At 48.6% G+C, this 16,366-nt stretch overlaps 1 protein-coding gene and 1 pseudogene across 1 annotated transcript; both read left to right on the top strand.

Annotated features, from left to right (window-relative positions):
* The first annotated feature begins 6,331 nt into the window (after positions 1-6,331).
* On the top strand, positions 6,332-8,933 carry LOC124647016 (60S ribosomal protein L10-2). The gene is made up of 4 exons (XM_047187023.1): positions 6,332-6,372; positions 7,875-8,376; positions 8,464-8,545; positions 8,669-8,933. Exons 1-4 carry the CDS (start codon positions 6,363-6,365, stop codon positions 8,741-8,743), a joined length of 669 nt encoding a protein of 222 aa, XP_047042979.1. The 5' UTR covers positions 6,332-6,362; the 3' UTR covers positions 8,744-8,933.
* Positions 8,934-9,653: 720 nt separating this feature from the next.
* LOC124647017 lies at positions 9,654-14,382 on the top strand (annotated as a pseudogene).
* Positions 14,383-16,366: the final 1,984 nt, after the last annotated feature.

The following is a 16,366-nucleotide window of genomic DNA, read 5'->3' as shown; positions in this document are numbered from 1 at the left end:
GGCGCACCTAGCATGGTGCGCCACAAAATAACATTCTGTGGCGCATTTTTAGTGGTGCGCCACAGAACTAAGCTCCGCCTATAAGGGTTTTTCTACTAGTGTTAGATACATCTAAATCAACGACGACAACGACGACAAATATGATATGGTGGAAGTATATTATTTTACATTTTTAAATTAGTATATATGGCAGCCTTTCCCTCCGTTACAACTATGGAGGGTCACATCATAGACTAGTGCTCATCCGTATTTTCCTTCCTTAGAGCATCTCCACTCGCGTCCCCCAAACCGTCCCTCAAACCGCGCCGGATCGAGCGTTCGGGGGACGTGTTTTGTTCGTGCCGCGTTTGGGGGACGTCGCTCCCCAGCCGCGTCCCCCAAACACACGCCCCAAATGAATATTTGTGCACGAAAATAAAGGTTTTCATTCAATTTTGATTATATATTACAAAGTTTGAATGAAAATGGCTAGATTTCATCTAAACCTAGACTACTGACCGCCCGGCGGCGCGTTCGACGGCCCCGCCCCGTCGTCGCCTCCCCTACGCCGCAGCTCCTCCTGCGCGCGCCTCCTCTCCTTGCGTTCGGCGGTGGCCAGACGGTGCCGCTCCGCGCGCGCGTCCTCCGCCGTCCCCTCGCGCCGCCCGGAGGGAGAGCTCGATGGCGCGACGAATATGCGCCTCTTCGCGGGCACGGGCGTCGTCCCGGAGCTTCTTCTCCGACTCGAAGGACTCGACGAGGGCGCGTTGCTGATCGGCCGTCTCGTCCGGGTGCGGCCCGTCGTCGTCGGACCGGTCCGAACTCGTCGTCGTCGTCGTCCTCCACCTCGGTCTCCTCCGCCTCGGCCTCCTCCTCCTCCATTGGCGCCTCCTCCTCCACATCTGTTGGCGCCTCCATCATCGTCGCCGCAAGCGCGTCGGCCTCCACCGCCAACTGCTCCGCCCGCCTCCCCCATAGCGCCGTCAGCGCCGCCTCCCGCTGCCGACGCTCCTCCGCCGTCACCTGCTGCTGGAGCTCGATCGACTCACGCCGCCGGCGCTCGATCGAGTCACGCCGTTCACGGAACAGCGCCTGCCGCTCATCGCGCTGGCGCCGGCGCTCGTCAGCCCATCGCTGCTCCATCTCCTCCCGGTACCGGCACCGTCGCGCCTCTTGTCCCGTCGAGGCGTCGAACTCCGCAACGGTGTCGCACTACTGCTCCTGCCACGCTGCTGCCGCCGCGGCCTCCTCAGCTGCGGAGGCAGGGGCGGAGAACGCCGCTAGATCCACCGCCTGCTGCGCCTCACGCCGCTGGCGGGCCTCCTCCTCGAGTGCCTCCTCTAGTGCCGCACGCCGCTGCCGGGCTGGAAGTGGAGGAGACGGCGGTGGAGGGAAGTGGCCATCGCCGGGGCGGTTCGCCATTGCCACTGGTGATGGAGGACGACTGTGGAGCGACGAGGGTTGTGTTTGTTGCCGGCGGGGTGTGGTGGCTACCATTGATGAGCCGGGAGACCTTTTATAGACGCCGGCGTCGGGAAGAAAGCGCGGGAACAGACGAGAAGAGGCGGGAAGATCGCGCGGGAACGGGCGGTGGCGTGCGAACGCCGGCGACGCGTGGAGGCTGCGCAGCACCGACGAGACGTCTCGCCTGCCCCTCCGTCGCCATTAAGGCAAAGATGCCGCCGTGTGTTGCTGCGCGCGAATAACTTCCGTCGCGAGGTAGGCGACGGTTAGGTTAAAATTAACTATGCCGCTGATGCGTCGGCCCCGCCACTCCCCGCCTCGCTTTTCGTTGTGTCCGGCGTCCCCGGTGCGTCCCCTGTGGGACGGGGACGGGCTCGGGGCGCCGGACACCGTATCGGGGTGCGCCGGACAAAAATGGGCTTTGGGGGACGCGGCTGGAACGCATTTTCTGTCCGGCGCGCCCCAAATCCCTTTGGAGGACGGTTTGGGGAACGCGAGTGGAGATGCTCTTAGATCCGCCAAAAGACATATCCAATCCATGTATACCCGTCCCCTGTCAGAAAAGAAAAGAGATCACGAAACCATGTAACTTGCGACACTATTCTGTCAGATTTATGTATTCAGACCCAGCCGTGTGTGTGTGGTTTAACCTTTATATACCATCTCACGGTGCAAGAGAGGATCGGATATGCACGTCGTACACGAAAAGGTTGTATGCACGGCAGTTTCGTTTCTACAGCTAACAGTGGGCTTGGCCGGTAAGAAAACGTGTCCACGTGATGCATGCATTAAAAAAGATACATCTTTTTTTGACGAAACACAGTATAGACGTAGAGTCTCACACATATGTACATTCACTCACTCCTATAAACACACACACATCTTACCCCTATGAGCACCTCCGAGAGACTAGGTCCAAGAAACTGATCCGGTGGGTCTTGAGATTGACGAAGTCACCACGGGAGTCTCGTTATCGACAGGAACGTTGCCTCCCACTGAAGAATATTCTACCTTTTAATAAGATACCAAAGTGTTAAATCTGGAATTTAAATTCTGATGGACTGGCGGTGTCACTGCCCTCCTAACCATCAACCATAGGTTAATCTTCAATTTATATCACATCTACACTCCTGTCGGCGTGCCACGTCACCCCAGAAAATGGGCTCGGCCAGTCAGAAAACGTGTTAATTCATTTGGAGTGGGTTTAGTGTTTTCTGAGACAACCGATGAAAAATATGGCAGGTTTTGGGTTCCAAAACGTAAATCCGTACCAAACATAACATTTAACCTGAAATATTTAAGGTTCGGTTCAGACCCATTATTTCTCATGCTACAAATTAGGGAGTTTTTACGGTACCCCTGTACTCCCCACTTATTGGATGGAGTACAAACTAAATCTAGCCATTAGTTCAGAAGGATAGTTTGGACATTTTGCCATTGTAATTAAGGGTATCATACACGATCTAATTTGCTGATTGCAACTGATCGTGCGGACACACCGCCGTGGCTGCCTTCTGAACTCCTCCTTACCCATGGTCCATGAAGCCACGCCGCTGCCTCCTCCACGTTCACTGTCACCATATCCCGGACGGCTGCACCCTCTGGTGTTTGCATATCCCTAATCTTCAGCAGCTCAGCTGAGCCGCCTCTCGTGTAGATCGGACGAGCAAATCTCATCGAATAAGAATATTCAGTTTCCACAAAATCACAAGCCTGCTCTTGTTTTGTTTCTATAGCCCGGTTCATGCGTACATGACCAGATCAATTCATGTACTATTGGATCTAAAACTCTGTTTCATGAAGCTATCTGCATAAAGTAATTTTGATGTTCCGTGTGAACGCAGGTGAAATTGACTGGAAACCCAAACCCAAACTTATCTTTTTTTCTTGAGATTGATCTATTATTATCGGAGTAGTGAAAAAGAAAAGAGAAAATAAGCAGGAATAGATGGGATTACCGTTTTGCCAATCTGGTGGAGGTACTCCGCCAGTTTTGGAGTTAGTACTCTGGGCTGATAATGGAGTACCGGAGCACATGAGCCCTTAGATCGCTTAAAATGAACGGCTGCTGGTAGTTTCGGGAACTGTAAAAGTCCTCACAAATTATCCAAGTGACTATGCCAATCTCTACGCCAGATGTTCAAAGTTTCAAACATGATGCTCTCGATGGCATGTACATGGGGTATCTATCACGGCTTCCACATGATGGATGCATGCATCTTAAAAAAAAAAGTACTATGTACTGCCTGAACATCCCTAGTTGAGCCATGTTTCTTTTTGAAAACCCTGTATATATTATGTATCTTGTATCTTTCACTTCAACTTGAACGCAAGGACACACTTTGCCTTCATATGTGTGAAGCAGGTACGAGCACGTAATCTAGTGTCGTGTGGCTACCGCTAGATCTATGATCAGGAAATTCCCTGCTTCTTTCGGGGAGAAATTTCCCACGGTCTCCGGTTTCAAACGGAAAAGGATGGATTGGTTGCGTGCCGGTGTGTAGATATTTATCCGTTTTCTTTAGTTGACAAGGATGACAGGAACACTGCACACATCGAAATGCTTTCTGCTGGATGGATAGATTATGTGCACGAGCGTGCTTCATTTTTGCATCCCACCTGCTACCTACTAGATTTATACGTGGTTATGTCTCTAAGAGCATCTCTAGTGACCCGAGGATTTCAGGTACCAAAAGTAACCCGTTTGATTGCATCAGACCACGATGACCGTTTACGTCTGGGGTTGCCCCTACCGGCCCAACGTATTTTGTACGCCTAGGCTGGCTATGTTTTATGCATTTCACAAATAGATCAATTCTAGCCAAATGCACCACAAATAGATCAATTCTAGCCATATTTAAGCCATTTAAACCGGCATAAATTATATCTAATGTAGTCCATTACACAGTGGTCATAGTAGAGTATGAAATTAAGTTACAAAAGGGGCACAAGGGGGTCATGATTAGCAAGGGTGGAAGAAGGCCATAATGCTCACGATGTAGACAAGGGCGACCAGGCGTCCCGTTGGCGGATCTCGGCTCGCTTTTTCTCGAACCATGAGTGTTGGTCGTCATCCATATTGCTCAAGTCGGCGAGCATGATCCTGATGTCCTTCGTCCGAAACTTAGCCTCCGTGCTAAACCTTTGTACCTCTATAGCCTCTTTGATGAGGTTGATGTAGATGATAGCAATGGCCTCCTTCTCTAGCCGCTTCCTCTCATCTCGTTTGGCCATGGCGTCTTGAGAGTTGACATGCATCACCTTCATGGCCTCACTCAATGCAAGGGCTGAAGCTTCGCGGGCAAGACCGGCCTTGGTGGATTTTCGGCACCTGGGATGAGATGGAAGCGCATTCTGACCAAGGGCATCGTATTCACCATCGACGAAGACCGTAGATGTGCTGTTCTTGAGGGCTTCCTTATAGTTCGCATAGCCTAGCTTTGACTTGGGAGTCTCCTTCAGCTTGTTCCAACAATGGACCATGTGGAAGCCCTTGGTCCATTTTGCCTTGAAATACTTCAAGGCCCAGGGCACCTAAAAATGTGTGTTGGCTTCGCCTGCATCTGATAGGCTAGCGTGGAGGCCACCCTCGCAGCATGTTTGGCCGCATGCTAGCTTTGCTTTAGCTTGAATATGGTGTGTCGATCCCGTCGCTTGGCGACCTGGATGAACTTATCTTCTGGCGTCAAGAGGTTCTTCAACACCTTCAACTTCTTATCGCGGCCGGCGGAGGCGGCACGCTTTGAGGCCGCCATGGGGGCGGTCTCGTCAACGAAAAAGAAAGATTATGTGCATGAGCTTATTGGTAACAAGGTTTTTTTTTTCTCATTCTCTAAAAAATACGGGTGGACACCAGCATTACCGGTTGCCAGTCCAAATACTGGCCGAGATTTTCAAACAAAATTAAAAATTGTCCAGAATTTATCATAATCCATCTTCATAAATTTCGGTAAATACCGGCAAGTATTTTCTTATTGCGGTAGGTACCGAAAAAACCGATTACCAGCGGAATTTCGAAAATCTCGGCTGAGAAAAAAAAAGAGCCTGATTGGTACACATTGGGTACATACGTCATATCTCATAAATTTCTCCATTTTTTTGAGATGATTTCTCCATTTCTTATGGAAGATTAAGCAGTTACAACTTTCGTGTTTTTTTTTTAGCGAGCAGCCTCCCTACCTAACTTGGTTCGAGCCTGCCACTAGTTACACCTGGGCATTTCTCGGGCCGGGCCCGAAAAAGCCCTTACTGAAATTCCCAGGCCTGAGCCCGGCCCGGCCCGACCTTCGGGCTTACAAATTAGGCCCGAACCTGGCCCAAACTGCTAAAAGCCCGGTCTGACCCGACAAGTCCGGCCCGAACTAGGCATAAACTGTGTTTTATGCAAGCCCGAGCCCGGCCCGGCCCGATGTTCGGGCTCGAAAATCAAGCCCGAACCCGGCCTGATGTGCAAGCCCGACCCAGCCCGGCCCGGGATTTTCGGTCCGGGCCGGGCTGCCCATGCCCAGCTGTACCACTAGTTTCCATATTTTGGGTTCAATTCTTGCATATGGGTCTCGTCAGCCAGACCAGCATGCCCAATTACACTTGCTGACCCAGTAGTCGCTGTCACAACACGCGGGCCGGCAAGAGCCGGTTGCTTCTTGCGGCTGCGCGCCGCCAGCCGCCTACCCACTTGCAGAACCTTCTCGTGTTCTCTCGGCCCGGACCAATCCCTCCGCAGCAACAGGCCCAACAGCCCCGGCGGTCACGCATGACGCAAACCCAATGCGGACAGTCCAAGTCCAATACCACCTCTCCTCCACGCCATTCGCAATCCCCACCTCTATATAAACTGCCCCGTCCATCCCTCCCCAAACGCTCCTCCGTCCTCCCGCCGCCGCCGCTGCCGCCGCCGCCTGCCTATCGCCGCCGTCGCCATGGGGAGAAGTAAGCGCACGATTCCTCTCTCCCTCGCCCTTATTGATCTGGTCGTAGCCTAGTGTTTCCTCTCGTCCGTCGCCCGTTTTTCAGTTTTACCCGCGGTCCCGTCTCTCCCGAATAGCCGGGGGAACCTAGGTCGTACCGAAATCGTTCCCCGCCGCCGCCAGCACGAACCCTGGGTGCTGCGCCGCCGCCCTCCTCCAGCGCTAGGAACGGGAACCACCGCCCTCAAGGTATCCCCTTCCCCGCGGGAATTCACAAGCCCTCTGGTCCGACCCGCGATCTGAGACCACCGGCTGGGGAAGGTGTCTCCATGGCTGCGGCGCCTGCCCGCTGCCCCGCCTGCTCCTCGGGCCTGCAGCTCCTCGATAAGTGGGCAGTGCTCAATTAGTTATGTTTGGTGTCGATGCTCCATCCATCCATCCATATACAATACTGATTTGCAATGCAATTAGGTCGTAGGTATGCAGATTGGTCCGTATTATCACCAAGTTATGAACCGTTTGTAGGAGTTGATAGATGGGTGTCCTATCTGGTTATATATCTCGACTCAATTTACCTGAATTTTACACAACTAACATTGACATGTTACTTGTACTCCGTATACTAAATTTAGAGTATTTAGCATTTATGAATGGATTTGTGATCATATTTGTGGCAAAGCAGTGAGAAATAACTTAATATCAGTTTGTTAGTATAATAACTCATTCCACCTCCATTTGCCGCCCCGGCGACCGGATGGTGTTTGGATGGCATAAACGGAGGTGCTGCATAAAGCTTCCTCGGCTTCAGACCCATCTTTGTGTTGTCCATAACTGAGACAAGGAGCTTGGAGGATTCTTTTCTTGCGGATCTAAATTGACCTGTGACAAGGCACATGATTATTTCCTAGTCCTTTCTGAATAGGCGTCGTTGCGTGTGAATCTGGCTAAGTTCCGTTGTGGCTGCGTGGAATCTGATAAGTTTTGCTGCCGATATTTGATCTATTTGTTGCATCTGGATAATTTGTGAGGACAAAATCATATATGTATTCTTCTATCTTGTGGTGATTCGCAAAGACCTGTTAGTATATCTTGTGTTCCTTCATATATTACTAGAGATCTCATAATAGTACTGTGCTAGGAAATGGATTTTTTTATGCTGTTGCTTGAAATCTTTCATGATTGTGTCTACTTATTGTTGGACATCAATGGTATATTTTTTAACTACTATTCTCTTGTTTGCGCTATGTCAATTGTGTCAACCTACCTGTTGCACTATGTCAATTGTAGTTATCTTTCATGATTACGAATCATTCTAGTTGTCTCTTGTTTGCACTATGTCAATGGTGTTAACCTACCTGTTACAATTAGTATTGTTATGTCATGTGTATAGAACCTGGTGTGTATTCAGTGCTAATAGGATGTGTACATATGTTTGAACTGAGTTCCATACTCTGGATTGTTCTTAGTGCATTTCAATTGTGTTGATTGTTGCTGACAAAGTTCTCTGTCCTAAATTATTCTCAGGACCTGCGAGGTGCTATCGCCAGATCAAGAACAAGCCATACCCCAAGTCAAGGTACTGCCGTGGTGTCCCTGATCCCAAGATCAGGATCTACGATGTTGGCATGAAGAAGAAGGGTGTGGATGAGTTCTCTCACTGTGTCCACCTTGTCTCATGGGAGAAGGAGAACGTCTCCAGCGAGGCTCTTGAGGCTGCCCGTATTGCTTGCAACAAGTACATGACCAAGCATGCAGGAAAGGATGCCTTCCACCTAAGGGTCCGCGTTCACCCGTTCCATGTGCTGCGCATCAACAAGATGCTTTCGTGCGCTGGGGCTGATAGGCTCCAGACCGGAATGAGGGGTGCTTTCGGGAAGCCACAGGGAGTCTGTGCCCGTGTTGCTATTGGACAGGTGCTTCTTTCTGTGCGCTGCAAGGCCAACAACGCTGTCCACGCTACTGAGGCTCTCCGTCGTGCCAAGTTCAAGTTCCCTGGCCGCCAAAAGATCATTGAGAGCAGGAAGTGGTAAGTGCCAAATAGTTCCTTGTGCTGGTATCTTACGCTTGCAATAGTTTCCGTGTTATGTACCTCTAATTTCACTTCTTCTTTCAGGGGTTTCACCAAGTTCAACCGCAATGACTACCTTAAGCTCAAGAGTGAGGGCAGGATCTTGCCTGATGGCGTCAACGCGAAGGTGAATATACTTAACCCTTTGCAATTATGTTGTAAATTTTGCTTGTACATCTGTTCTGTGTTTCGTCAAGGAAACAACAAGTGCCCCTGCATCATCTAACTGTGTGATATCTCTACCTTGCAGCTTCTCGGATGCCATGGTCGCCTCTCCAACCGTGCCCCTGGACAAGCTTTCCTGTCGGACGACATCGTCGCATAATCTAGCAGATCATCTGTTGTATCGAACATCATCTAGTTTTGCTGAACTTACATTCCAAGTGCCTGTGGTGCAATGTTATCTTGTCTGAACCTTGTGTCGAAGATATATTATCTATTTTGTGTTGGTACTAAGTCTGTATGCCCTGTTGAATCATCGTTGTTTGAATTCATGAATCTATATTTTTGCGAGATGCTGCTCTGAGCCTATTGCTGGCTGTCGCCTGCATTTTGCGACTATTATCTGTTCTGCTGTGGTTGAATCTGTAATTCTGTATGGTCTATTCTGATAAGCTGCATAAGAACATCTTGTCCTGGTGGTTCTCACGGTTGGAACAACGCTTCAGTTATCAGTGTGGTAGTAGTGTTGTCCCTATAAAGTTTGATTCCTCTCGCTCAGGTTTTCAGTGGAATTTACCCATAAAATTTAGTTGCCATGACCACCAGGGCATTCTATATATTTTTATTATGCACCGTCGGCAGTTTGGAACCATACTGACGACCGACAGCTGATCTGAATTTTCAAAATCCTAGTAGTATCAAATTGACCAGGTAGGTACGTTCGAATTGGTCTAGAGTGATGTTTCGTCCGTTCCGAGTCTTTGACGCCGACGAATCCCTTCACCAGCAAGCAAAAATATTCAGGCAGACCCATCTCAAAAGGCAGGCAGGCAGGTGCAGGTGCCATTGAGAGAGAGTTTGAGACGAACAAAATCCAAACACAGAGGCATCACTCGCATGATCGAATTGTCGCCCAGAAAAGAAACACAAAATCCAATCCAACCGAGAGAGAGAGCAACGCAACGCAACGCAGTTTGACATAAACCCCCTTCCCCTTCCCCCTCTCCATTTCTCGACCGCGACTGCGAGGGGAAGAGCACGGCGCCCGTTCCCCTCAACCTCCCTTCCCGCCGATGGACGCGCCCCCTCCCCCTTCTCCGCCGCCGCCCGCCGCCGGGGGCTACGCGGCCCGCTTCTCCCCCACGGGCTTCATCCACGCGCCGCTCGCCGCGCTGCTCGAGTACTCCTCGGGCGTCCTCCGCGCCCAGGCCAACAACGGCCCCCAGCGCGGGGAGCCCGCCGACGGGGAGGTCTCGATTCGGATCGTCGGGCCCGACGGCGAGCCGGCCCCGCCCCGCGCCCCTGGGGACGCGCCCGTCGACGAGGAGGCGCCAGCGGCGCGCGGGGACGAGGCTGCCGCGGGCAGGGCCGACCCGCCCTACGGCGGCTACGACGTGCAGCGGGCCGCCAGGTGGGTCGAGCACGCGCTGCCCTTCTCCCTGCTCCTCCTCGGCGTCTTCATCCGCCAGCACCTGCAAGGTAATCGCCGCGCACCGCCTTCCTTCCTCCTACCTGTTCTCCATGTTCTAGCGGTCGGCCCTGAACATGCGCTGTACGCGTGAAATTGCGATGCGTCTGGTTCGATCGATTTCGCTGCGCACTACGTACACCCGATGGCCTGTTTCTCATTCCGGGTGGGTTAATGTTTTCTAGGTTTCTTCGTCATGATTTGGATTGCTGCCGTGATGTTCAAGTCCAACGATATCCTGCGCAAGCAGACTGCCCTCAAGGTTTGTGCGTCTTATCTTCTGTATCATCATCATCATCATCAACGCGCGTGTTCTGCCTCTAGAGGTTTGTTTGGATGCTGTATTGGTGATCATGTTAGGCCTGGTCAGCAACTGCCAACAGAAATGTGGCAATATCTTCTTAGTATATGTAAGATCATGATGCATAGCTGCTCTGGAAACCTAGTGAACGAATGCAAACGCTTTTGCCACCGTCAGCGGCAGAGGTACAATACATAAGTGTGTAAATTGCGAGCTGGCCGTGAATCGCCCGAACCGACCACCAGCACTTACGTGGGAATATGCAGCTGCCCATGCAACATTTATGTGTTGCCCACCAGCTCTTATGTGGGGATATGCGGCTGCCCATGTGACATTTATGTGCACAACACGGTGTCTGCCTAGAACCTCATTATTTGATTTGAAAAGAATTATGTGGCTGATTCGGTTGCCCTTTCTTCTTTTAGGAAACGAAATGTGTACAACTAAGAGTAATTGATAGCAACAATAATTTCTAAGCCTATAATACAATCTATTCCACTCTGAAGTTAATGCACCATGACCATGCCCTACGACAATTACTTGAGTAGGTATTACCATATGCCAATTGTGTTGTTAAATCGTACATGAAGAGCAAGACGTAGATGTATAATCTGTGGCTCACTGAACTGTTGAAGCCTCTTCAAATGGACTTGAATTCATTCGCTGGTGTCAGGAAGGGCGGGCTCTTAATTAGGCTTACAAGATTCGGGGCTTAGCTACTGGTGATGAAACATATTGCTGGAGTTATGAAATGTGTTCCCCAGCTGATGGCATTTGTGTGAGCGCCACGTCCGCATAATGGCACTAAAACTGTGCACTTACCGACATTACTATTTTTCGTGGGGTTGCGGTTTCGCTTGTTCAAAAAAAAAGATAGCGGTTGCGTGGACTGGTGCCCCTGGCTGGAAAACACAAGAGATGTTTTGACATGGAAATGTGATCTACAGAATTATGTGGCTGATTCGGTTGTCCTTTCTTCTTTTAGGAAACGAAATGTGTACAACTAAGTGTAATTGATAGGAACAATAATTTGTAAGCATATAATACAATCTATTCCACTCTGAAGTTAATGCATCATGACCATGCCCTATTACAATTACTTTAGTAGGTATTACCATATGCCAGTTATGTTGTTAAATCGCACACGAAGACCAACACATAGATGTATAATCAGTGGCTCACTCAACTGTTGAAGCCTCTTGAATCCATGCTCTGGCGTCAGGAAAGGCGGTGCTCTTAGGGCATGTACAACGGAAGGTGCTTAGAGGAGTGCTTAGAAAAATAAACTGTTTTTTGTCTAAGAAGCGGTGCTTATTTGTACTAGACAGATGCGTAACTAAGCACCTCTAATGTGTAAATAAGCACCAGTGCTTGACAAAAAGCTTGGTTCATTTTCCTAAGCACCTCCCATTGTACATGGTCTTAATTAGGCATACATGTGTCAGGGCTAAGCAGCTAGTGATGGAACATATTGCTGGAACAATGAAACGTGTTTCTCAGCTGATGGTATTTGTGTGAATGCCACGTTCACATAATGCCACTAAAACTGTGCGGTGAGCTGCAGTTAGTGACAATGCTATTTTATGGGGATTGAGGTAGTAGTTTTGAGGACTTAATATCGGTCACCTTGGGGCCATGGAGGTCCCATCCTCACCCCACGGTAACTTCTTTTCATGGTTTTCCATGTATTCTTAGAGGAGCTAGAAAACACAAGAGATGTTTTGACATGGAAATGTGCTCTAAAATGTGATTATTATGTATGTTTCCTCTTTGCTTTAAGTTAATGATATGAATGGTCATTTAAGCACAATTCCCAGCTGCTCAATCACTTACCTTGCTCTTCTTATTTCAGGGGGAGAGAAAAATGGCAATGCTTGTTGTGATTATAATAGCATTCATTATCCATGTGTTCGGAGTCTACTTTTGGTACAGGAATGATGACCTTGTTAGACCTCTGGTGCTGCTTCCTCCAAAAGAAATACCACCATTTTGGCATGCTATATTTTTCATCGCTGTGAATGGTATTATCTCTTTTCCATCATGCAACATGAATATTATCCATTTGGGGCCTCTTTGCTTCAAAGGATTTTCATATGATTGTATTACTTTGGGTTCTCTTGTACGTGGGTTGTCTGATTTGTAGGACTGAAATTTCTATATCCGTTGACTGAGATCATTTTGAAAAGTTCCTATGGTTTTCGTGTGATGCACTCAAACATCCTTCTGATCACTCTAATTGAACTTTTCCGATCATATTGTATCAATAGGGCATGTCATTATATTTCAACATCTTTCTTGTTACTATTTTTTGAATCTTGTGGATCAAAGATGCCCTCGGTAATTTCATGAACTAAACTCTGTTGGCAACTCATTTTTGGAATAACTTGACAATATGTATACATCTTGTACACATTAATTTATGTGTGTTTTCTGTTGTGAAACAGGTAACATCCCTTTGAGTTTCACTTGGAAAATAGTAACTTATGTTTGTTGAATAATAGGAATTTATGTACTATTGCTATGTGTCGACAACTACAACCGCCATTCCAAAAAGCTGCGTCAGTTATTTTGGAACGGAGGGAGTATGAAAGTAGCACTTTCCTCAAAATTTCTAATCAGGCTGATCGCTTTTTTTGTGCTCAACAGACACAATGGTGCGGCAAGCTGCTATGGTGGTCAAGTGTGTGCTGCTCATGTACTACAGAAACAGCAAAGGTCGCCACTATCGTAGACAGGTAAGCTGCTATGCATATTAACATTCAGCTAATTATGTACTTTTACCAGTTTTGATAGAGAGATGTATGCGCACCCACCCACAATCTTTTTTGGTTGTAACTCTGATTGAACTTTTTCCTCAGGGTCAAATGTTGACAGTTGTGGAATATTCCCTACTTCTGTACCGTGCGTTGTTACCAGCTCCTGTGTGGTATCGGTTTTTCTGAACAAGGAATATGGAGGTCTTTTTTCATCTCTAACAACTGGATTGTACCTTACTTTCAAGGTGGCATCAATGGTAGAAAAGGTACGTCTAGTGTCTAGTTCCCCTGTTTCATTCCTTAAGCTGATGCTGGGCTGATAATGTTGTTGACATTACTGCTGCTTCCTACACAGGTTCGATCACTTTTGGCTTCGGTGAGTGCCCTGTCTCAGAAGGACTTGCATTATGGTTTGCATGCAACAACTGAACAGGTAATGCATTGTTAGGCTTCTAGGCATATCAGTGAAATGTGGTGGTGATACATGTATTATTTGGTTGATACCTCTGGAGCTATTTGCTGAGAAAAGCTTGCTTTCATTTCACTTCATGGTCTGCAGGTTCTTGCTGCTGGAGATCTGTGTGCTATATGCCAAGAAAGATGCATGCTCCCATCCTCCTGCAGTGTAAACATATCTTCTGCGAAGACTGTGCTTCTGAATGGTATGGCATACACATTTGGTTTGATGCCTACTCAGCTGTCATCTAACAATAACCAAATTGAAACTTTGGTGATTGATGGCAGGTTGGAGCGGGAGCGGACATGCCCGTTGTGCAGGGCGCTGGTCAAGCCAGGAGATATCCGTTCATTCAGTGATGGTTCAACGACCCTGTTCTTTCAGCTGTTCTAGAAAACCAACGAGAATCGCTAACCTTCGGCCTGCAGATGTTGGATCGCCCTCCTTACTTCCATCAGCCTGTGGTGTGCTGAAACTGCTTTCTGTCCAGGTCTTTTTCTGCAATTCAGTGACAAGTAGGTAATGTGGATGTGCATATTACTCCCTGTATAGGGCCTTGCGGGATTCTCCATCACAAGAAAATGGAGAGGATATTACAAAATAACTGAATCTATAGAGACGAGCTTCCATAGCATGTGGCTGGGCGGGTGCTGCTACATTTGCGAAGTTCAGAATTGACCTTAATACAGGATTACAAGCAACTCCTGAGACATTGTAGCTTTGTTGCTTGAAAAATGGATGAACATATCTTTCTGTTTTCTGATAGTTGATACCATGCAGTGTTTTCTGCCTAATAGAATCTCTCGCGATGCTACAAATTTAGGTTCGTGTTCTGTACTTCTGTTTGAGCTTTAGCCTGCCGTGCCGAAATTCAGGTCAAGGGATTGCAGGCTCAAGGCTTGCCCAATGCTGCAAATATATATGCACCAGGATAGGCAAGGATGGCATGTGCGTGCCAAAAGTTGGGCCGCCGTTCTAACAGTGATCAAGGTTTTGGCCATGATCAGACAGCTGGTAGATATTTGGTGCACTAATGTTCCGTGCTGTTGGTCGATATTTCCGGTGTGCACGTTAAGCCGACATCACAACCGTCCAGTGTCAGCTAAAATCTGTTCTCAGCATCAAGCTTTCTTGTCATGTTAATACACAGCAACGTTGAGTGATGAAGGTCACTCACTCACCGACTGAAAGAGGCAGGCGCACAATGAGTGAAACCTGACTAGTACATGAGGAGAGACCATTCATCGTGAATTCATCACTGCGGGCGCGTTTGGTTGCCTGGACCAATTTCATGCATCATTGGCGCAGCGAGATGAAAGGCATTGCGCGTCTAAGATGAGCTATGGGCCATAAAAGCGACTTTGTTTGGTGGCCTGCACGGCGATTTTTCGGCCTCGTGGAGATTTGGACTCTGGCCGTTTGGTAGGTCGGTTTTAAGGTCTGCCCAGAACGGCGCCCCTGCTGTTTGGTTGCAACCCATAATCCGGTTCTCGTAACCTCTTCCCTTCAGTGGTGAGGTTATCAGCGATCAACAACACAAGTAAGAACACAATCATAGATGACAGATAACTTAGCAGTGATCATAGATGACACAAGTTCACGGCACAACATTTTGCAGACACGATCATAGTTCTGGAGAAGGCAGACATGATCATAGTTCAACACATTAGACACGACATGGCACCAGGTTAGCTTCAGACATGGTGCTCGGAGACGACGCACCTGGTGTGACCGCCATGGTACGGGCACCTGCTGACCACCTCAGTGCAGGTGTGGTCGAAGATGACCACTCTGTACTCCAAGGAGGACACCCTTCTAAAGGTGACGAACTGGCCTACCTTGAGCTGATGGGCGACGGCGAAGGCCGACCATCCCTGGTCGATGAATGCGTCATCGCCTTCTCTCCTCGTAGTCATCCTCTAGTTGCATCCGGTGTTGGTGGTAACGATGATGTTGGAAGGGATATCTCCGAACCACTTGACGAAAGCTTTAGGGATAATGAGGTGGCCGAAGGTGTGCTTGAAGATGATTTTGAGGAAGTGGTCCGGCCCTTGCTCGTCGTGGAAGTGGCCGACCTTAGCCGGCCTTCCACGACGCTTCTTCGCCGGTCCCTCACCGGGAACCTCAGCAGGTGACCCAAGCATGATCTTCTCAGTCTGCCAGAAGAACATAAGCAATTAGAGGTGTGCGTGCTCACAAGTAGTGTAGATGAAAACGGACATTGGTAACATTAGTAAGGCCTCATACAGTTGGTCACGAGGCAGGCATAGAGAGTGGCCACAAACTAAGTGTAGTGTGCTACGACAGTGGCACACATGACTAAGTTTGAGGCCACCACCTAGCCTTCCATTATTCCTTTGTTGAATCATTGGCCAATGCACCAGAAATACCAAAATGAGGCCTCATATGTTGGATCATACGGCAGGCTGAGGGACTGTCCCCAAACTAAGTCTAGTGTGTCAGTAATACGGCACACATGACTAAGTTTGAGGGCAGCACCATGCCTGTCGTTATGCCATAGTTGAATCATTGGCCAATGCAGAACTGAAGAAGCAGAAATATGCAAAGCAGGGTATCAGAGGCCTCATACAATAAGGACATATGTAGGAGATATTTGAACAGAACCAATGGTTTGGTCATGTTAAGTCATGCCATATGTTCTGATCAATCATCTCCTCATACTATGATCCCAGGGTATAATCATTGGCCTAGTTTAATCAAGAAACAACACAATTGGCACTTCAAATTGAGCACATTACAAGTGGTACTTAGGGTACATTACAAATTGTACTTAGGCTACATTA

This window comes from Lolium rigidum, chromosome 4, assembly GCF_022539505.1.
Source record: "Lolium rigidum isolate FL_2022 chromosome 4, APGP_CSIRO_Lrig_0.1, whole genome shotgun sequence".
Taxonomy (NCBI): domain Eukaryota; kingdom Viridiplantae; phylum Streptophyta; class Magnoliopsida; order Poales; family Poaceae; genus Lolium; species Lolium rigidum.
This window is presented reverse-complemented; position numbering and strand designations above follow the sequence as displayed.